The sequence below is a fragment of the Chaetodon trifascialis genome, chromosome 13 (assembly GCF_039877785.1).
Source record: "Chaetodon trifascialis isolate fChaTrf1 chromosome 13, fChaTrf1.hap1, whole genome shotgun sequence".
In the NCBI taxonomy this organism is placed as follows: Eukaryota; Metazoa; Chordata; class Actinopteri; order Chaetodontiformes; family Chaetodontidae; genus Chaetodon; species Chaetodon trifascialis.
The window spans coordinates 9,822,668-9,846,180 of record NC_092068.1 but is presented as its reverse complement, the minus strand read 5'-3'; the positions used below and the strand labels follow the sequence as shown (position 1 = coordinate 9,846,180).

Here is a 23,513-nt window from a genome sequence, read left to right as displayed (position 1 = left end):
TACAATAAATAACCTCAGAAAAATCAACAAGCAAAATCATTTATACAGTAATTTACTGGGTGATTTACCACTTGATCAATAGACTGTAATGTTTAAATCATTACTGAAATGGTGCAATAGTGTAACATTTTAATTTTGCCTTATTTTCGGTCATTAATCACTCACAGGCTGTTTTTCTTCAAGAATTTCATTTCAATTATTTTATTATTAACATTATTTATTCATCTTTGGGTCCAGAAAATAAAATTTAAAAAAAGCTGCAATACACTGCAAGCCTGCAGAGGGCAGCATGAAACAGCAAACAGGCCAGCAGTAGCAAACACACTGCAGCGTGTCCTTAAACCACAGGTCAGATGTATGGATTTTTCTCAGGTAAACTGCTGTATTTAGAGAAAACACCAAGAACAAAACCACAAACAATAAAGTTATCTATTGTCCTGCAAATGAACGGATTCAAACCATCAGACCAATGAATTTCTGTCAGAAAAGGGGTGTTTTTAATTCAGATCATTCCTCGTATTATTGCAAACTCAAGCACATTTTGCCATACAGTAGCTTATAACAGCTGATTCAATGTGAAAAGCATAACACATTAAGCATATGCAGAACACTGTACCTTTAAGGAATTTACTGCAAAAACAAAATATGCAAAAGATGTAGATTCTCTGAGCTTAATTCCTGCTTGAAGTGATTTTCTGGAAACGTCTGCTGTAATGTAAGCGTTCTTCACCAAAGAGGCGAAAAGAAAAAAAAAAAAAAAAAATCACACAATCCCTTTCAGTACAATGTCATGACATTCAAGGTCCACTGGGTTGCCCCGGTTTGCTGAAAATGAACAGAAATCACTGTGTATTTGTTTTGTGTCCATGAACATGGATCTTACACCCACTCAGGCAAAAGTCTGCTGTTTTGCCGCATAAAACACACACACATGCTCTCTATAGGCCACTTTCTTAGGACAGAGCACTTGATGGCTGTTTATAGGGTGTGCAGGCGTCCCACTAGCTGGGATCTGATGGTTTGTCGAGTTCAACCTTTACCCCTTTTTCTCCTGCACCTGCACACAAAGGAAACACAAACACACGAGAGATGAATTAAAAGAGCATAAAAAAACATGCCTGAAACAACATAAACAAGACTGAGCAGCTTGTACATCAAATCTTACCCGTTAAATACTTTTCTTTAGCTCTGGCTCGCTCATCGGCGTCAAAATACCAAACCGTGATGGCATATCTGTGGAGACGATTATAACAGTGAGTCACTGCAAAGCAGACCAGATCATCTGATCGGTGTTGTGGACATGCTTGGGTGCTGACCTGGTGGCGAAGGCAGGCTGAACCTCATGAGGGTTTCGCCTGTCTGACCAGAAAAGCAGCAGGCGGTCAAATTTGGGCTCTATATCGGCAAACTGGGCCTTTCCTTCAGGGAAGATTCGAAGAAGGCCACCGTGTTCCTGGAAGAGCAGAAAAAGAAGAAACAACCCCATTATGTTTACAAATCAGGACAAAGCAATAGGAAAGTAAAGAGAGACTGTAGGAAGCAAACACTAAGTGAGGCCTCGCCAGCGATCACATTTGTGGGTTTGATTCATCCACATTAAAAGGTAAACAAGCACGGCAATGAGATGTCTCTTAAATGCTTCATTTATAACTAATAGAAATCATCCACTTAAATACATCTCATATGTGAGGCTTGTTAAATGATCAACATAGGACGACAATGTTAAGGAAAAGGGTTGTCTGACTCCAGGGGCTAGGAGGAAAGCTCAGGATCGGAAGCAGCAGCGGGGGGCGGCTTTCCTGTGGAGGGATAGGAAGAATAACTCACAGGAAAACTGCTCTGGCTGGATAAAGGACCTGGAGAGTGAAAAAGCAGATTGCTGCAAACGTGCTGCTTAAACTCTCACACAGCTGATATGATAGGCCCCTCTCTTCACACGCAAACCAGCAGAGAAAAAAGTTCACACCCTTTGTAGGAGAAGTAATGCTACTCCCATTTATTCGACTTGGAATGAGGGGGAATGCCGCTGGTGTGACAACTAAATAAAGCACAATAGGGTCAAGGAAGACAGGGGAAAGGTTTTTTTTTCTGCAACACGTGACCACTGATGACTGCATGCAGGATCCCATGCGTTCAGTGTGCAGGCCTGTAAATGATGTATGGATTAGAGTGAACACAGGATGACCCGCGCCTGCACGACATGACCTTCTGACCCACATCAAGCGGATGGACTCTAAAACTATGCTGCAACCCAAAGTGGACACTGACTAACCTTTGACATTTTTAAGGATTTTTAAAATCTTAGAAGGAAAAATGCACAATGGTTCTAAAATTTAATAAAGTATATATTCTTTACACTAATTCTTTTGATCTGTAGAGTAGTCCATCATTTGGGCAGGAACAGGTTTGGCTGTCAGCAGCTGTTATTGAAGGAGAATACTATTGTGCTCTGGATGCACTGGATTAATACAAAGTTCAATAATATGCAATAGTTAACCATAATGCACTTCATGTGTTTCTTTGTAACCCTTTAAAGTTATAGTCTGTTACCTCTCTTGTACAGTCAATCATTCCTGCAAATTCAGTTCAGTTCAATTCAAATGGCCAAACTACATGACGGATCCACAGGAAACAAGTAATGCATCTCATATACCATTTCTTTTTCAAATCAGATTTAAATATATCACATCATCTTATAGATAATGGTCTCACTGTTTACTGTTCATTCTTCTGCAGCCACATCACAGCTGGATTAGCTAATGCAAACCCAGCATTTCCTATTGCAACTGGCAAAACACAGAGCAACCTTTATTGTGAAGAAGCCACAGGAAACGCACTGTAGTTGTGACAGTGGTTAGTGCTGACTGAGATCGGTCATCATAAAAGGACATGTACACAACAAGACGAGGTTTGGTGTTTGTTGGTGATTCAGTCCGCCATGTTACACCACCATGTTTCTACAGTAGCCCAGAACACACAAACCAAACATTTTTTTTTATGTTGCTTGAAGGCCACCACAGCTTCTCCTACACACTTGGAAAGGCAGGGATGAGGGGAAGGATGTGCAGTTGGTTGCAATCTGCAACCTCAACACTAGATGGCGGTAAATCCTACACACTGGTCCTTTAAGGCACAATTTGTGGTTTTGGTTACAAAAATAAATCTTATCTAGGCATTCATACAGTGGCACGCAAAAGTTTGGACCGAATTTTGGTTACTGTCAAGAGTTAAGTGAGTAGAAGATGGACTGATCTCTAAAAGTTCTATTTTTTTGTTTTGTTTTTTTGTTTACTGTTACTGTTTACCAAAATCTCAGACCTTAATTAGCTTGATAGTGCTATTGCTTGTTCACAATCATCATTAGGAAACGTCAGCTCATGCAAATTTCATAGCTTTCTAAATATTGTGGCTGCTCAAACCTTGTTCCAACAATCAGCAGCCATGGGCTTCTCTAAGTGATTGTCTCGTACTCTAACAATTAAAATAATTGATGCCCATAAAGCAGGTGAAGGCTATAAGAAGATGGCTAAGCATTTTCAAGTAGCTGCTTCCTCAGTCGGTGATGTAATTAAGAAATGGCAGTTAATGGGAACAGTGGAGGTCAAGTTGAGGTCTGGAAGAACAAGAAAACTTTCATAGCATATGTGAGCATATGTCTCTACAGTATGTGCCAGCTATGATATACTGGTGACCTGTCCTTGGTCTCGCCCAATACATGCTGGGAAACTCTCACTCCCTGCAACCCTGAATAAGGTATGCATCTCAGAAAATGGATGGATGGATACTACACAGTGTTGATAAGGTTAGGGACAAATAGAGCAATACTTCAAACTGTGTCCTGCTCATACTAAAGTACTCCTTTAACTGGTCTCCATCCAACTTCGGCTCTTCAAACGATGGTAATTGCTGAGATGTTACCTTGGCCTCAAAACTTAATGAACCCACACAGAACAGGTGATCCGTCCTCTCTCCTTATGTGACTCAGGTGAAAAACAACAAGTAAAACATTGCTCCTCCAAAGCTCTGTCAAGTGCTCCCAGCTGGACGTTTTCAGAAGAGGAAAAATGCTTTGGTGGTAACACACTGGTTACACTTGTCATTCTCTCATGGAGCCACAGTATCTAGGCAACCACATTTTATAAAAGACTGCTCATCACATGCCTAATAAACAGGCAATCAGAGACCAGATTGGAATATCCAATGGGATTCCAGAACATGACTCACTTGAATAGTTGAAGCTGGTGCATGGACACAACAACAGAAATCATAAGGCAGTATGACTGACCTGATGCACATTGTTAAAAGTATCATCAGGAAAAGATTTAGTATACACATAAACAAATAAAAAACTGTAATTACATTGAGCGAGTGCTAGGGAATACACAGGGACAGATAAGACAAGGCAAAACACTGCTACAAAAGGTTGAACTGAATGACAATGAGTAGCATGTTAGTTATAAATTGCTGTGGTGTGGTAACAACACTTCATGTCCATGTTTTCTAAGCAAAGTGAGACACCTAATATACCCCACACAAACCAAGTCACCCAATCTACAGGTACACTGGTCAAAAAATAAACCTACTGTGCCTGCTGGTTATGTAATATGCCAAGGGAAATCATCTTGAAGATCAAAATAACCAATGCAAAACAACTGCATCGACTACAAGGAACAGCAGTCAGAGATTGAAATTAGTCAACTGGGAGATGATGGACATGCAGCACATTGGTGCACAGCAGAATTCTCGACCTAAGTAGTTGTGTTTGCAATGCTGATCCAGTAACTTCACATGTAAAATACTGCTCTATTAGCTGTTCATGCTATTTGGTTGACCCTCCCATAGCAGAAGACAGGTCCCCAATACTTGTTTTGTTGCTTGTCTGCTGACAGGTAATAATGGCCATAATATATTTACTTGCACTCAGTCACAAGACAGGTGCATGCATGGCCTGCATTCTACCACAAACGAGCATCAAGAGGCAAAACAGTTTCCTGTAATAGTGTAATTTTCATATGTACGTCTGGAGGTCAAGTATGTGAGGAAGTCTGGAAGACAATCTACTGTCTACTTGTCTTGTGCTGTCCGCAAAGAAGCATGAAAGCCGTCCTTCCACCTTACAGCTGCTGCTTTCTGTTATAGACTGTTGTTACTTCCTCTACGCAGCATCCTGTTTATCTGTCTCATATTCAAGTGGTGAGCTCCTAAACTACATTTCCAATAACGTCCATCACTGAACACTTAAAGCACATTACAGTGTAATGTGTGTCCCACACTGTCTTCTATCTGTCGATGTTGCAGCAAAAATGTGGAGCACGGCAGATGTCATGTGGTAAAAACATAATTGTGGAAAAGACAAATGAGTTCATTTGAGCTTGTCAATTTATGTCAGTTCCTGTAACAATATGAACTAGATAAAGTCTGTTGGGACTACTTTGCCAGGGGAGGAGCACCCAGAGCATTAGCAGCATGCTAGCAGCTTTGTTTTTGCACTGAGGTGCCCTCAACTACTGAATTTGTCGCTCCACATTGACAGGTAGATTACGTTAGGTTATCGCATTCAATATTGCATTCCCCAGACATGTCTTATGCAATTGCAATGCTACAATTGTTGTTTTGGCAGCACTGGCTAGCTATGGCTACTCTCAGTTAGCTGCAGTATATTGCATAGCTTAATTGCAGTGTAAAATACACAGTGAAAGTTGTCAGGGTCTGGACAATCTAATTTAATGAGGTGCTTGGCTTTAATGTAGTTTTCTTTTGATGTTGGATGGTGATACATTTGTAGATATTCCTAGTATTTTACTCGTTAAACAAGGCTGTGATATCTCTGATATCCCTAAAAGGCAGAAGAAGGATGTGTCGGTTGCTCAGGAATGTTCAAGATAGAGCAAAAAAATGAGAAAGAAATCCAGGCAGTGGGCAGGATCTGCAGATACAGACACCATCACACACTTCTAGTGGGTCATTAGTGATGACTGAGATGGATGACTTTTGTCTCCATCTCAATCATCTTATTTCAAGAGCATTATTTTTTTCAATTATGTCCCTCAAGAAGTCTGTTGAAGTTCTAAAAAAATGTTATAGAAGTCACTGAATCTGCACTGAGACTGGAAACAAGCCTGTATTCAATTTTTCAAGTCACAAATGGGGCAGGTGGTTGCTTTGAGCACCAGGTGAGTAGGCTCTGCCATGCAGCACAATATCAGTGACAAAGGTGCACTGGCTTTCTCTATTTGATGTTTACATAAATATTCCTTGGCCCAAACACAACCAAATAATGCCACAGATTCATCAAAACACCAGAATTATTCGAGATGCTATTTGAGGCATATATAGTAATTTTTCAGCAGTGATATAAATCTACAGCAGCATCACCTCAATCTCCTTCTTCTCTCTGCCTGTGAATGCACTTTACTGCAGGAGGAACAATGGATGTGTGGGAGGGGGCGCTCTTCTCCGTGATTAGGTGTGGCTGGATTAGCAGGATTCTCTGTGTTTTAATGGGATTATAAACAGAGAGAGTGGCCGAACAGCACGTACTGACACGTAACCTCTACCAGTGACTCTGCTCGGGTGTGGAATAACGCAGGATGGAGAGTGACGAGCCTGCCATGGAGACAAGAACTACACTGACTTGGCATGTGCTTGCAACAGGAAGTCCAAATGGAATATGAAGAACAGACACATGGCCTATTTACAAATTTTTTGTTTTGATGGTTACTTCACTGATAAAATCAAATCACAATTGAATCAAGCAAAATTAGAAACAGGCATACTAGAAACATGAGAACTTAAGAAAGCTCAAATTCAAATAATTTAGCACTAATGAACATTATTTCTTCCCCATATCACACACATACCTTGGCAGTCCAATCTTTATTTAGGTAATATATGCATGTGACACACCGTCCATCGCCGTTGGGGTTATCCACATGGCGCACGTATCCTGTTCCGTTTCCAGGGTAACATGCCACCATTGCCTGAAGACAGGAAGATGAAAAAGCATGATTAGTAAATGCAGACACACTGTGACGAACTTACAAACGTATGCATCCAATGTCTATATCTCTTAAGTGTCATTAACTAAGTAAATAGAAATATGGCAGTCAAGTCAAGTTTGAATTTATTCCCCATGTCGGTGCAAATGCGATTGCTGGCCGGTGTGAGCAGTCAGTCAGAACTGGGGCCGGGGAAGCAGCTTGGATTGTCTTTGCTTGCCTGTGATGTGATGATGCATCTGTCGGTCTTGGCGCAGTCAGATTGCATTGTCCTAGCCTCACCTGCACCAAGACCGATACAAGCAGTGGACGCTTACAACACAGCTGCCTCATTATAAACTTGAAACTAGCGAGGAAATAAACCGGAGATATCGTGCTGCATGTCAACTTCCCCTTGCCTTTTCCTGCTCTATTAAGACTCACATGATCTGCTTGGGTGTTGGCAGTGAACCCCTATGAGCTCTTGTAAACGTCTTGGTGTAAACAGCAAGCGAATGCACTCATACGGCACAGAGAGTCCTTTGGGAATAAGACACACACAAGTGGTGACTCGCACACTGCCGGGAGGACTATGACAGGAACACTTGTCTTTTCTTCAGAAATAAGACTTGAATAGAAGACATGACGACATCTTAGAAGAATCTGAAAATCTGTCTTCATCATCTAAAAATCATTGAGATGTCAGACTGCTTATAGTTTATACAACATCAGACCACAAGCACTGGGAATTACAGCCAACACTTGTGGGACACCATGCAAGTCCATGTGTTGTCTGACTTGAAAAAAGAGTTGAGGTGAGAAGCAAACGTGCAGGGGGCAGATTCAGCCCTCATAAACCTTGTCTAAGCAGTGATATGACAAACAAAAGGCAAGTTCCTCCACATTCTTCCATGCACTTGGATCAACATAAACCATAGCAACATTATTATAAACACTCAACTCCTTTGCTTGGTCCAATATAATGTCTGACTAAGTTTAAATCTTGAAAAGCTATGCTGACTGCAGAGAAATGATAGGACACACTATTGTTCAAAATACTTAGACTTGAAGGAATTGAGCATAATCACAGAATAAGATATCGGAAGCCGCATACATCAGTCCACATACTTATGGAAAGGTGAATTTTATGAAGTTAGTCTTGCAATGCTCAATGAGAGTGAAAAAAAGTAAATCATCCAAATTACGTCTGAATCTTATTTTCCTGCGCATCGGACGCAGTCGCCTACGTCAGTCCACATTGTGCTCACATCTTTTGAGTGATGCAGGTTACCACTGGAATGCACAATATCAGGGCCTTCAAAGCCGAAAAACAAAACTCCAACGTAAAGACAAGGGGGGCATCTCGCCCCGCCTGCAGAGCCTCCGAAACTACTTTATTGATTCTTAAAAAAGGGGTGGGCCCCAGAAGAAAAGGCTGCTGGGAATCAAGGCGGGTGTGGGGCACGCACACTGACAAAGGGCTTCCTGTCAGTAAAATGCAATACAGTACGCTTTTCTGTGTGTGTGTGTGTGTGTGTGTGCGCGTGTGTATGAGAGAGAGAGAGAGAGAGAGAGAGAGAGAGAGAGAGAGAGAGAGAGAGAGAGAGAGAGAGAGAGAGAGAGAGAGAGAGACAGATAGAGAGGTGGGGCTGGAGGAGAGGAGAAGAGTGAACTGCTGTAAACTTTGACTCCTGGCCTCCCTCCAGCGGGAGCAGTATTTTAATGGTTGTGCTACGTGCAGAGCGTGAGGAAGGTTGGCTGATCCTCGGCTATGTCACCCCTCCCTCCCTTAACTGCTTGGCTCATGCTGCAAGGCTGGAGATGGGTAAACAGTCTCTGCTAGGAAAGAGTGTTTGTGTGGACTCAGATGTGCAAGAGTGTGGTGTGTGTGTGTGTGTGTGTGTGCATGTGTGTGTGGGGTGGGGGGGTGGAGGTCGCCTTGGCACTTGGAAGGTGTGAGAGCCTTGGCACGTGACATAAACTCGTACACAGCAGTTTCGGCTTTCATTTCCTCACAATGGACGGCTGTTGAAACTCTATAAAGTTTCTGCCAGTGTATCGCAAGCCCGTCAGCCGACTGGGCCAGTGTTGATCCGCCACCAGGACATTAGCATCGTGGAATTGTTCTTATCATTTTATCAAATGTAGCCTCTTTTTTTTTTTTTTTAACTACAGAGGGGGTTCAAAAACACAGATAAAATGGCTGTAAAGCTCACCAGTGACATCTGTTGGTTAAAAATGAATGTGCTACAGGAAAACAGCAGATCTTAGATAAGCGTTGGTCACCCTCATTGTGCGTAGTGACGTCATGTCGACATTTTCAACTATTCCAAGATAAAGTTTCCTAGCAATCTTAGCTAGGTGATGTCAAGGAGGACGAAGATCAGCCAGCGAGCCCCCCCGTCCTCAGTAATGACATCAGAAGCGCTGTGTGTCGATAACGTTAACGTTTCTTCAAGCAGTAGTAATCACCGAGTCACTGGATGGATTCTCGAGTAGAAGACCAAAAAGGGACTGGAGTTGAGCTGAGAGCTGCCCATTGAGCCCAGCGACACCAGTTCAACTGTTCATCAAGGTTTTGATAAAGATAAGCACGGTCTGGGTTTGGCTGGCTGGCTGTATAGAGCTGGCGCCTTTTGTTCAAACATGTTAAACTTTTCAGAAAGTTTGTGTATTTGTCAATGTCACTTTTTGTGAACTGACCAATGACAGCCTTGATGGGGTGGGACATTAAAAAAAAGGTTGACATGCTACAGTAATCTTTCCAAATGTTACTCATTCTTATGCAGAAATGGTTAGGATTATTGACAAGATATGATACAACATACAAGATAAAACAACAAATTAGACTAACCACCACTGTAGACCATTTCTCATGCACAAGAAGTTAATAAACAAAACCTGCAAACATTTTAAATGTTGGCTGTGTATTTCTTAAACTGCGGTATTGTTCTGCTGGAATTAATATTATACTAGTGGGAAGCTAATATAACATATTAATAGAATACTAACATGATACCATTATATTAACATACTTTTTATCTATGTTATAATATTATACTATATAATGATCATGACTGGGGGTGTCATCGGGCTACAAGCTCAATTCTCAACCTGTGAGCATATGGTCAGTGGATTTCAGGAAAAATAATGATGAGCAGTAAAACCCGAAACAGGAGTAGAAATTACACAATACAGCATATACAAAAGAGTGTGTATACAAATCACCCACAGACAACACATGTAAAATGGAATACACATCACCACCACGAGTATCTCTAACTGCCAACCTTTTAAGACGTCCAGATCCTTTTAAGATCTCCAGCTTGCCTTTCATGTGATCGGGTCATGAGGACCCAGCACACTGAAGCACAGCAGAAGAGACACCTTTTGATCAAATCCTTAGTCGTAGAACCACAGATCGCTTGGAGCTAAAGCCTTGATGAAACATGCAACATGCAGACAGCATCACAGTGCAGCGGTTTGTACTGGCAAAATGTCGAACAAAATCAGATTCTCCTCAAATCATGAAGGACAAGTATTACTACTATACATGCTCATAAATGTTATCACATATATTCTCTTTCTCTGAATGCACCACTACAAACTGTAAATGTGATATAGTCCTGACAGAATGAAACATTTCAACATAACCTGGTCTAAATGAACTACCACCAACAATTTTCCATCTCAACATGACAACTTCTACACTGCAGGAGGGTTTCGCTCATTGTCATCTTCACCTCTGACCTCTGTTCCTATTTGAGCCTCTGTTCTTCTCAGCCACTTACTTTTCCGCATTCCACACTGGCCCTCATTAGGAGGCTGACCTCGCTCCCCGTGCCATTTATTTACATTCCACAGGCATGGCTTCTGAGGCCGACTGGCGTTTACAGGCAAAGAGTGAACGAGAGAGAAGTAGAGGTCATCAAACCAGATCGCTGAGGCCTTCAGTAAGGCCAAATGAACGGCAAAAGTTAATGCCACAGATGGATATTAGGTGAACTATATGAAACATTTAAGGACCATTTTAGTGTCACGTGTGTTTTGCTCTGACTGTTTTCATTTGTTCCTACGTTACAAAAAGTTTATTGCAGGTGCTAACGCTAATTTCAGACAAGTCCTTAAACATGTATTTTTGTCATGAGACAACATCACGGCCGAGATGTTACAATGCTGCAGAGTCACTGTTGTTTTCTTGATCAATCTGTTTTTGCTGGGCATCTACAACAATTCAGTAACTCAATAACTGACAAACATATTTGGCTTAATCCCTTGATATGTGAAGTGGGTATTATAGACGGAGGATCCCTCTCAAAGGGAGAGACTCATTTGTTCCATGCGAGTTGTGCGCCACTGTTTATTTTTCTTCCTCATTATCAATTTGTCTCAGACAACTGCAACTCAACCCTCAAATAAATCAAGCTTGAACTGGATGGGACATGAGAAGTACAAGGAAGACTAACATTTTCTGTGTGAGACTAGATGCACAGATTAAACAAACAAACAAACAAACAAACAAACAAACAAACAAACAAACAAACCCGAAAGCTTATGTTTAATACAATTTGATAATATAAATGGCTCAGGGGTAATTAAGTTACAACAGAAATATTACAGTGCCTTCTCTATACTTCCAGTGTTACCATTGCAAGTGCAAACAGGTGACTATGTGTGGCTGCTGGCACATCATTGTCTAATCAGCTTCAATCAGACATGCAGCAGGTTTGTCATTCCATGACTTTATCTAAATAACCTGTTGTATTAGAATCACAAAATAACTAGGATGTCAAAGACAAGCAACACAGCAACCATCTCATGTTAGAACATAACATCTTCTGTTACAACACGAAAAGCTTGAACTGACACTTATTTCAGAGCAGTCAGTGGAAAAAAACAAGAGAAGAAACACCTCAGCAGGTATGCACAATAACTTCAGGTCAACTGCCAGAGCATCGGACACCTTTTACACAGTGTTTTTGATGTCAACTACAGTGGCTGTCTAAGAATTTCCATCCTATGTCCAAAATGCAAAACTCTACCATAGCAAAAATGTGAATGATTCTGTGGAGCCTATAGAGAAAACCTCAGTGTTTCTGCTTCATAGGGCCATTTGTGGTGTGCTACTGACACAAAATCATCCATCCATCCATCATCTATGCCGCCTATCCCTTTCGGGGTTGCGGGGGGCTGGAGCCTATCCCAGCTTTAATGGGCGAGAGGCGGGGTACACCCTGAACCGGTCGCCAGCCGATTGCAGGGCCACATGTAAGGACAAACAAACATTCACACTCACATTCACATTCACACCTACGGACAATTTAGAGTCATCAATTAACCTAATGAGCATGTTTTTGGTCTGTGGGAGGAAGCCGGAGAGCCCGGAGAGAACCCACGCATGCACGGGAAGAACATGCAAACTTCACACAGAAAGGCCCCACCTGTCCCGGGGATCGAACCGGCAACCTTCTTGCTGTGAGGCACGCGCACTACCTGCTGCGCCACCGTGCAGCCGACACAAAATCATAAATAATGAAAATTCCGTCATGAAGTTAAATGGATTTATAAAGCTGTGCCAAGCGGTGCGCAAGTGAAGAAACAGCCCTGATGTTGCTCATGTGGGTGAAGAGGAATGTAACCACACAAAAAGGGCATGTTTCAAAACTGTTTTTATGGCCTCTTCGCAGAGGGAAGTGAGTGGTTGAACTTAGAAACGCTTCTCAGTAACTAACTGAATAAGTGTGCCTATACCAGATTTACTTTTTGAGGCTGCTGGATTCACAGGATCACAGAAAGCGAGAATCCATCTTGCCAGGCTTTAAGTTACGCGCTTATGGCCAAAGTACAGACTTTTGGATCAATCAGTGTCTGATGAGGAAGTACAAGCAGCTAAGAGTAGGTGTCATTAAGATGTGATGACAGCGCCACTGTTTGTTTGAAAAACAGCAATGGTGGCTTAGTCAACACAAAACCATGTCTGATGAGCACGATCATCATTGTTTTTGGCGTATTTTCTGCTGAGTGACTAATTGATTAATTGAATAATCATTTCAGCAGCACTAATCTGAATGCATATGTTTCAAAGAGACCACCCTTGTCCCTGTCCCCAAAGGACCAAAACACTCTGCCTAAATGACCCCCGCCCAACAGCACTCACCTCCACCATCAAGAAGTGCTTTGAGCAGTTACTCAAAACCTTCATCACCTCCTCCCTCCCTGGATCCACTGCAATTTGTATCCAGACCAAACACTTCCATGAATGATGCCATCACTCTAGCCCCCCACACTGCCCTCTCCCATCTGGACCAGAGGAACCGGAGAATGCTGTTCATTGACTATAGTTCAGCATTCAATACCACTGTGCCATTCGAGCTCGTCATCAAGGGAAGCCTGGTATGGCAATTCCACCGCCCTCAGCCGTGAGACATTGCAGAGGGTGATGAAAACTGCACAGCACATCACCAGGAGAGAGCAGCCACCCATGAAGGTCCTCTGCACCCAGCGGAGAAGGATGAAGGCCAGCAGGATCTTTAAAGACCCCTGTCACCGCAGCCACAACCTGTTTTGCCTACGACCATCTGCCAGACAACACAGCAGCATCCGGTCCTGCATTGCCAGGCTCAGGACAGCTTCATCCAGCATGCCATAATATGTAGAGCTCTTCAACCTGTCACTATGGCACTTTACTCACTCCATACTGTTACCATGACAATATACTAAATGCTTCACCTCATAAACTTTAATTGATACCAGCAACATGTTTCAAACAAGTTGGGACAGGAGCAACTAAAGACTGGGAAAGTAGTGGAATGCTCCAAAAACACCTGTTTGGAACATTCCACAGGTAAACAGGTTCATAGGTAACAGGTGATAGCATCATGATTGGGTATGAAAGGGGCATCCTGGAAAGGCTCAGTCGCTCACAAGCGAGGATGGAGCGAGGTTCAGCACTTTGTGAACACATGATTGAATAAAGGATATTACTACATGGGCTAAGGAAAACTTCGGAAAACCGTTGTCTGTAAATACAGTTCGGTTGCAAATGACTGCATTCTGTTTTATTTACGTTTTACACAGCGTCACAACTTTCTTGGAAATTATAGTTGTACTATACATACATATTCTACTGCACTGTCTCCAACTGCTTACCACTTGACTACTGTTTACAACCTGCTCAGTAATATATTTATTTTACTGCCTGCTTCCACCTGTACACATCACAGTATTTATATTCACTACCTGTTTATACCTGTATATGCCATTGTATATATTTATTTTACTACTTGTTTATAAGCTGTTTATCTATCACAGTATATATATATATATATATTTATACACACACCTGCCTACAATCTGTTCTCACTATTTATATAAATGCTGCATTTCTGCATGTTTAAATTAGTTTATAACATGTTACTATCACTCAACACTATTACCATATTCCTGTATTTTAACTGCTGCACTATTTTATGTCTTAGATTATATGGAGGGAAGATTATAGCAAAGCAACAACTGCTTTGCTGTAATGGCTGTGCACATGACAATAGCAGAACCTGAACTTGACCAGGCATTTTCCTCAAATTACTCATCACTGCTGGTTTGGGGATTTGAAAGAAGGGAGTTGCTCCATCAAAGAACTCCATCCCACCAGAACTTGAAATAATTCTGACCTTGTGCTGACCTGATCACTTGGAAGTATACACTGATCACTGTGATGCTATCAGTGGATCCCTGGTTCATGTACTGATGCGAGTCATGAACTGGGGTGGAGCAAAGAGGAAAAGCTGCAAGGGGTCCGCTCACTTCACAGAAGAGATGCTTATCCAAACATGAGTACAAACAGTTAGGATGGAGACCTTGTAGAGCAGGGGAGTGTGGGAACCAAGACAGTTTGGGCCCCAGCCCGGGACAGCTCAGTGTTTTATCTGTCAGACAGCGGTGCTGCCTCCAGAGGAAGTCTATGTTTAAAGTAACAACCTAGTTTATTCTTTTCTCTTTTACTGTAGGCAGCGAACAATAGGGGGACGTATACAGCAGCAGCACTACCCTTCACCCTCAACATGTTGCAACACAAACACAACCACAGATTCTGATATCATTACGCAAATACTCTGAAGGATGTGGTGTAAAGTTGTCAGCTTTGTCATTTTTAACCAGACTGCTGTTGTCTCTCATGGAACAACAACAGATAAATGCACAGGCTGCAATCTGACCTGCTTAAAGTTTCATCTGGAAGAAACAGAAAGCTGGGATCCACTCACATCAACAGTCCTGCTGTTCCTACTCTCAGATCCATAGATTCACGTTTGGCAGGATGAAAGAACAGTTAGGTGGTATCTACAGTACTGTAATGACATCTACAGTACTGTGTCTGTTTTGTACAGTAACGTCTTGGTGACCGCTTTGTCTGGCCGAATGGCTCCATCATGCCTGTGTGTGAGCCAAGTGAGCTCATTCTGTAATTGGATCAGTCACTGATACTGTCTTGTTGCCAGTGGTAGAAGATTGAGCACGACAAGAAATATCACTTGAAAAACTGAAGAAACAGAAGCCATTTGAAGTCAAAGAGCTTTGGCCGAAGAAATTAGAAACAGCATGTAACAGAAGCTCTACACCAACCATCGGCTCATAGCCTCCTCACATTCTATATAGAGGCATAAGAACAATTAAGTGGCTAATTATCATTGATTGATATATTTCAAAAACATTTTGTATTGATCTAGTGCAATACAAACTATCCTAATCACTTGCTAAATTATTTTTTTAAATGCACAATTATCTTGATGTCCTGCTCCACCGACAATAAAGCCTCCCTGTCTTCACCTCTACAGCTGTAAACAGTCAGATACAGAAGATCTCTTTCTCAGAGCTCCACCTGGAACACGGCCAGATCCTACTTTGTGATGGAGAGATAAACATGAGCTCAAAGTCAGAATAAAATCCTCCACTTTTGTCAATAAACACCTGTTCAAATTATGGCTGCTGTTAATAATCTGAAACATAAAACAACCATATTGCAAGTCACATGCAATGGCTGACCTTGATTTATGTCTCTGGTATGCCCCACAGACAACATTAGATTATAACAACACGAAGGTAACTCAAACTGGCTGCGGGACGGCTCATACTTGACCATGAACAATGGGCGGGCTTGTGCTCTGACTAAGCCCAAAAATATTACATTTATTGTTTACTCTATGACGGTAAAACAATAAGCAGGAAAAAGGTGGCATGCAAGGTGCTGCCTCGGGCATGCTGGTACTGTAGGCGGAAGGAACGAGTGGCTCACATGGCCTATACCATAATGTACAGCTGTCTCCGACACTCAGAGGACCACCACCACATGACTTCCTCTTGCCTACTTACTCTATAGAGCTTTAAGATTTAGGTCAACGGTCAACTTCCTTACAAAAGCGCACATCCACAGTCGCTCTGTGAGATTACAATTGACGCAACAAATAACTCAACATTAAATGATATACATACTGAGTTGCTCATTATCAATCCCAACGGGGGGATTCATCCTCTTTAAGTTAAAGTGCTTCTTAGCATCTGTCAGCAGCTTCTGCTTAGAATGAGAGGCTTGGGTATATGGGACAGAGTGACATGACAATATTACTTATATACTGTGAGACAATATGTATTTTGACATATCTGTGGCAAGGCCAATGCAGGAAATGTTACAGATAAGTGCAGGATTGTTTTAAGGCAATTCAGGATTTAATGTATGTTTTCTCATCAATGTGATAAAGTGCATTGATTTGTAACACATTCAATTCACCTCATTAACCAAAGATAGTCATATATTGGTATTTCATCTCAGAACAGTTTTTTAATGGATTTCTACAACCTATACTTTTTCTTCAATATACTTTGCTTTTATACATACTGCTCATCCCTCTGCTGTATGTGGGGCTGTGTCAAATTATTATTTTCATTAGTGATTAGTCTGCTGGCTATTTTCTCAATTAATCAATTATTCACTTGGTCAGCAAACTGTCAAAATGTACTGAAAAATGCCAACATAGTTCCTAAATCTCAAGGTGACAATTTCTTGTTTTTTTAGAGCAGCAGTCCATAAACCAAAGATTCAGAATCTCTTGTCTCTTTATTGGTTAAAGAAATTACAAATCAAGGTCTATTCGTATAATCTACTGGTGGAGAATGGCACCTTTGCCAACAGCTCGTGTTGTGAATCTCATCAGTCAGCAACGGATTATTGACTGACCATGTCTTCACAGACATATTATTAACTGTCTTTTCACCTGTGATGGTATCTGATAAGACAGCAAACAATACTCATGTATTGTTGTTTATTGTAGGGGAATTTCTCTTTCCATGAATGTCCTTTTGTTTATCATACTGCAGCGTCATGCTTGAGACAAGCACGCAGCTGTCATCTGAATGTGTGTAGTGCTGTCTTATCAGAGTATGTCCATCAGGTTCACAAAAGCCAAAACACTTCTCATTATGCTAATAGATTGTATTATATTGTTAGGAGTCCAGTCCCTGAGGGCCAAATCCTGTACTTATATTCTATACTAAGCTACAAAATGGCATGCTGGACAGCGTTATCATATTTCATGTACAATGTTAACTATACAAATTCTAGCCTTGTACACTAGCAGTAAGTATGTGCAGTATGCAGCCTTGACTTAATAAGCTGCCATTTCAACATGCTGGACATACTGAGATTCAGTGGGGAGCAGCGAGTCAGTGACGTGACAATCATGCCGCTGTGACAGAATTCTTTATATGTTCCCTGATAATACTATAATGGTGTCAGTGAGCTTTCAACATGCTGGAGCTGCAGAGAAACAGACATGTCCTGCCGCCTGCGACTTCCCACAATGTTATCAAGTGAAAAAGGGAAATGGAAACAATGACATTAAATAACTATTTGGGCAAAATCTTTTTCCTCTATCTTTCCCAATGTGAATTGTGCTTACATTGTGTTGTATCCCTTTGAGCCATTGATACTGGCGGCTTTCCATTTGTGCAAGTCATGCTGATTTTCGCTGGTCACAGTCCAGGCGTGTGTGCCAAAGCAACTAGGGCAGTGGGTGAGGAAGTCAAGTTCTCCACAGAGTTTGACTCAGCGGCCAGCTGCGAGAATCTACTGCACAATCTGACCACTCACTGAAATAGCATGATTTCTGAAAAACGTCTTGTCTATTCGGAATTGGCAAGGGAAAAAAGACAACTGGACAGGAGGAGCAGCCTAAAAATAATAGCAAATGGCAATCAGAGCTCTGTGCCAGTGCAGAAAACCAAGTACCTGAAGCAAGCAAAGGCCACAGGCTTCAATCCAACGTGTGTTCTTTCACTGCTAGATCCCTTAAATGTCAAGCCCTGTGATAAAAGAACATGATATGGTGACAAATATCAAACAGTAACTACCTCAGTGGGGTTAGCTTAGTGTTCAGGAATAACATTTTTTATCTAATCCTGTTAGTCTGCCTTTTAACGCTCTCTACCCCGACCACCTACACTGATCATGCCCCACAAATTAAGCCATGGCAATCTCAAAAACTGAATTTCCTGCAAATGTTTTAACTTTTTAACATAATTACAAGCCAAATGACACATAAGCAAAAAACTAACAAGGAAAACAAAAACTGTAGACACATAAGACTGCACATGAAATTACCATTATAAATTTCTCTAAAATTGAAAGACCTTGTGAGAAGGCAAGTTTAAATAAGACCTTAGACACCATGAGTCAGATTGTGAACATCATCAGCCCTGCAATAAATCCTACCTCCTTGAGTATTATAGTGTTCAGCTTCTGTTCAAACCATTCTGAAAAGGAGCTGATTCAACTTTATGGTCATCCTGAAGGCTGCAGTTTGTTCTGCTGCTGAATTGTCTTGCGTTATACTGAAAGGTAATAAAGTCTTTCCTTATTGACATGCGTTTATGGGTTGACCAAAAGCACCTCTCAAAACTGCAGCCTCAAAAATGACCATGAAGTTGATTTAACGACTCTCTACAAAAACTGATCATAACAACCTTCATGAGGGTGAGATTCACTGCGTTACCATTTAAGAAGAGAGCAGTGGAAAAGTGATTCAGCCTAACTCCAATTCAATGAAAATGTGACAAGTCTACTTGTGAGTATTTCCCTCAGGAGGGGAGGAGGAGGGGGAGGCTGAGAGCAGGCCATCTCCTCTGGTTCAGTCTCATGTCACAAGGTCACTGTGACTAGATCTAGTTGAAAGTAGAGTCCGGGTCATACGCAACCCAAAGCCATGCTGGAGCAAGGTTGTTCACAATGGTACACAGCAGTCAGCGAAAAGCTAGAAATGATTACCAGGGTATTGGGACAACTTGCTCAGTCTCAGAGGAACCTGCCTGAAAACGAGACTGCCCATCATTTCAGTCGTTTTCTGAGAAAATACACGTCAGTGAAGCAGAAGCTGCGCAGTTTTTCTCACCCATGCACTGCCAACCTTGAAACAGGCAGGCTTTCCTCTCAACATAGGAATGCTCTGTCACACCAACCGCATGTGTGTGTGTGATACTGAATTAGATTTAACACCGCCACAGAACTCTTTTAGTTTGTCGCCTCTTTACAGCATGGTCAGAGGCTGCAGTCGGCTACAGAACAGCATCCCTGTGGATGAGTCAGCAGCACAGTTAAGACTTCATAGAGCCTGACGTGGTGACGTTCATCCCACCGTTTGTCAGGGTGAAGCTCCTTCTGCCCTTTTACCATGAGAAGAATGAAAACGTCAACGTACACCTATGTAACAGGCAGTTTTGATAAGTGTGAACAGTAGGGTTGCAAGCAATGGTTTTTTTCATTTAGTGCAGATTCATTCTGCAGATTGTATTTGCGATTTATCTTTGAATCTATATATCTATGAGTCTATCTATGCGTCTATAAAATGTCAAGAAATGCTCATCATAATTTCAAAGTCCAAAGTGATGTCTTCAGATTGCTTCTTTTGTCTAAACAACAGTCCAAAACCCCAAACCTCTTCATTTGCTTATCATAAATGATAAAGAAAAGCAGCAAATCCTTATATTTAACATGGTAATATATAATGTCATTAATCCCCTTCTGGGGAAATTAGGGTTTTACAGATGCAGAAAGAGTAGCAGCAATAAAAAATGAGACGCTGGAACCAGCAAATGTTTGATTGTTTTCGCTTGAAAAATGACTGAACCATTAATCAGTTACCATCACGGTGGACAGTTTTCTTTCGCTCATTGAGCAGCACGTGTCCATTAGAGTTGCATGACCTGGAGAACATGCAGAGGGTTACACAGCCCTGCTGTGTCACTACGCTTGTGTATGGTGCAAATACACACTCAGCTGAAAGTATATTAGATATACCAAGGGTAGCTGAAACTAATGCTGCATAATCCAACAACCCTGTAGATCTGAAAAGATAAAATGATCTCTCAAATAGTAGATCGACAAAACTAACAAGGAACAATCACTTCAATTATTTTTCAAGCAAAAACACCAAACTCTTCCTAGTTGCACTTTCTCAATTGTGTGGATTTGCTGCTTTTCCTGTCGTTTGTGATAGTGAAGCGAACATGTTTGGATTGTGTCCTGCTGCTGGGACAAAACACACAATGAACGGCATTCTGCACTATTTTCTTTTCGTTCGTTCGTTATCAACCTGACAATTCATAATCTGCGTCTGAAGCCCTACAATAAATGCAACCTTCAAGAACTGTTATAATATTGAGATTGTGTTGACAATGTTTCAGGGAGGTGCTGATTCAAGTTTTTCTCCGACCTATTTTTTTGATCAAGGGTAGACTGAAGATCAGAAACACCTGTCACACTGCACGAGCATATAGCGGAGTCAACACCTCTCTAAAGGTTTCTACAAAAACTTACCACCTTAATAAGGGTAGGACTTAATGCAGGACTGTTGTACTAATCTACACTACTATTTGCTGTATAATTTCACATAAAATAAATTGAAAACTGAGCGCAGACCCTGAAAATGAACTCGGGCATTGAGTATTACAGCAGTAACGCATCCTGTATGTGCACTCTTATGAGGCGCTTCGGTGTGCGTCACATGGGGACACGCACTGCAAACCGGTGGCTCTGAAGCATGAAGAAGGCACTAAATTCGGTTGTGTTTCAACCAGCTGACATACTTACTTTTGTCCTTCCATTTATCGTGTAGTTTCCCAGTTTGCCGTTACAATGTCTTATCAGGTCGTCCATGCGACTCATTAGAAAGCGGATCTTCTCGCAGCCGGCCTCCCTCCCCTCTATCCACGTGATTTTGTCACCTCGGATGTCTTTAGTGGAGTCGCTTTTTTGACTGACTAACTGTCCGTCTGTGAACTTGCCCGTTTTGTGCAGGGCTTTGACATTCTCCAAAATGCCTAGGCCGGTCTCTGCTCCTAAAAAGTTGTCCACCACACAGATACCGTGCTTGTTCATACACGGGACGATGTACTCCGTGGCAAGTTTCTGAGGGGATGAGCTAGTTTGTCCGTTAGGTGTGGCGGTGTCGTTGGACCCGTCCTCCCCCGGTCTGTCACCGACCCCAGGTGCTTCAGTGTTTGTGGTTTGTGGTAAAGAAGCGCTGTCCGTCTGTTTGGGGCTTATCTTTTCTCCGTGTTTCTCCGGTTCCTTGTCGTCCCCCGACGGCGGAGTCGGCTCGGGCTTGTGTTTGGGAAGCTGCGCCTTGTCCGCCTCCTTACAAATGAGCTTGTGTTTCTTCCAGTGCTGTTTCTGGTGCTCCTTGCTGCAGTAGAAGGAGCTCCGGCACCTACCACACTTGAGGAGGTTCTCCATTTTCCCACAAAGTTCACAGTACTGTCGGTCTCGCTCCAAATCACTCTGCTGCTTCTCCATGTTTGCATCTACAACGGGTGCGCTGCGCCTTTAATTCCGATCCTTCACACGCGCCCTGCTAACCGACAACTTTGGAAACGATCCACTGCCACTGCCACGCTACACCGTGCGAGACGGAAAAGTCAGACTCAATACCTCGCCATTTTATCACATTTACTCCTTCTTCACATCTTGTATCAATGAAATAATACAACGTGAGCCTTGGTTCGAGCATTTCGGGCTGGGTCTTCAGGAGGCATTTCAGCAGGCCAGCTCTCGGTCCGAGGATAGAGCATGGCGCCGCTCAGAGTGTGCTCAACCTCTCTGTGGTCCAGCCTGCTCTGACGTCCACACACAAGCACCGCCCCCCTCCGGCTGCCTTCAGGGGCTGTCGGACACACGATTATTAATAAAACGGCTCGAAACACGTGGAAGTAGTTAATCGATGTCATGACAGGTCAACAACAGGGAGTGTGAAAAAGTCCGCTTCCGGTCAATCAATAAAACAGTAATATATGTAATCTTGACTCGACCCGTCGGCGTCTATGGTGCAGCCTCAGTGATTATTCTTCATAACCATGTTCATTGGCTTATAGGCAGTGATGGGTAGGACATTTAATCAATGCTGTACTAGCACTGCTGAGGTATTAGTACTACACTTGAGCGTAAATGCTATTCGCACATTAATGCAGCATTTCTAATAATATAAAATAATATAATAAATCAATCCTAAATGATAAATACTTTCAATTTTCATACTTAAGAACATTTTGCTGACAATAAATCTGTAAGAAAACTGTTGAATGCAGCATTTTTATTTGTAATTGAGCATTTTTAAAGTATTTTTCCAATATGTAATTGCTACTTCTATTCAAGATAAACGTAAACCGTCAACATCACCGTTACATATAGGTTATTAATGCAATTACTGATTTATTTACTAAAACATACTTTCTCCCTGTCTTTGCCACCTCATGCAGGATCTGTGTTAAGCTAGAGGCCCAGCTTCAGTACTTGTCTAAATAAAGGTAGCACCTTTATTTATATATTTTCCAAACTGCATAAGTGTGCGCAGGAAGCTTTTTAGTCAAGCAATTGTGCAATGGAGAGAGTGTCAGCAGCTCACGGACAAGTTATGGTTTCAAGCATCACTGACTCACTGACGCGTGGTACACATTTTCTCCCAGCAGCTTGATTCAGAACATAATACAACAGCAAGTTTACGTGAACAGTTATGTTGTTTTAATTATTATTGCACAGGCAAAGCTAGCAGGTGAAAGCCCGAATGTTGGAGCTTGAGGGGATTACCTGAAGGCACCATCACTCAGCTTCAACGTCAGTGTGTTTTGCCCTCATTCCTGACTTGCATGTGTGAAATTCCTTTCACACAACAAAAGAATATTTTACATAAAGATGTTGCTGTTGTTGTGATAGACTCATTAGTTTGTGGGCGGTTTATGAAGCTCAGGATTGAGGTTGAGAAGGACTTAAATCCACAGTCGGAATAAATTTAGCCAAAAAAAAAAAAAAAAAAAAAAAAGATTGGATTTTTATGAAGCATTAACTTATGTTCAGATGATTATGTCATTGTAAACATTGCTGGAGTCTATCGCTCATTATAAAAATTAATGAAACGGGTGTGAATGGCAGGGAGTGTGCTGTGTAGAGGCAAAAGCGCAAGCTCAAGTTGGCACCCGTTGTGTGGCACGTACACAGTC

At 41.9% G+C, this 23,513-nt stretch overlaps 1 protein-coding gene across 1 annotated transcript; it reads right to left on the bottom strand.

Moving 5' to 3' along the window:
• Positions 1 to 474: 474 nt before the first annotated feature.
• Positions 475 to 22,123, bottom strand: egln1a (egl-9 family hypoxia-inducible factor 1a). The gene is made up of 5 exons (XM_070978157.1): positions 21,112 to 22,123; positions 6,861 to 6,980; positions 1,317 to 1,453; positions 1,166 to 1,233; positions 475 to 1,057 (listed from the first exon to the last, which is right to left on the bottom strand). Exons 1-5 carry the CDS (start codon positions 21,814 to 21,816, stop codon positions 1,002 to 1,004), a joined length of 1,086 nt encoding a protein of 361 aa, XP_070834258.1. The 5' UTR covers positions 21,817 to 22,123; the 3' UTR covers positions 475 to 1,001.
• Between the last annotated feature and the right edge of the window lie 1,390 nt (positions 22,124 to 23,513).

Excerpts from the sequence above, each read along its gene's own strand:
- egln1a (XM_070978157.1), bottom strand. The coding sequence starts at position 21,816 with ATGGAGAAGCAGCAGAGTGATTTGGAGCGAGACCGACAGTACTGTGAA. Across the intron at positions 6,981-21,111 it reads CGATAAATGGAAGGACAAAA|GCAATGGTGGCATGTTACCC; the intron begins GTAAGTATGTCA and ends TCCTGTCTTCAG. Across the intron at positions 1,454-6,860 it reads ATAAAGATTGGACTGCCAAG|GAACACGGTGGCCTTCTTCG; the intron begins GTATGTGTGTGA and ends CTGCTCTTCCAG.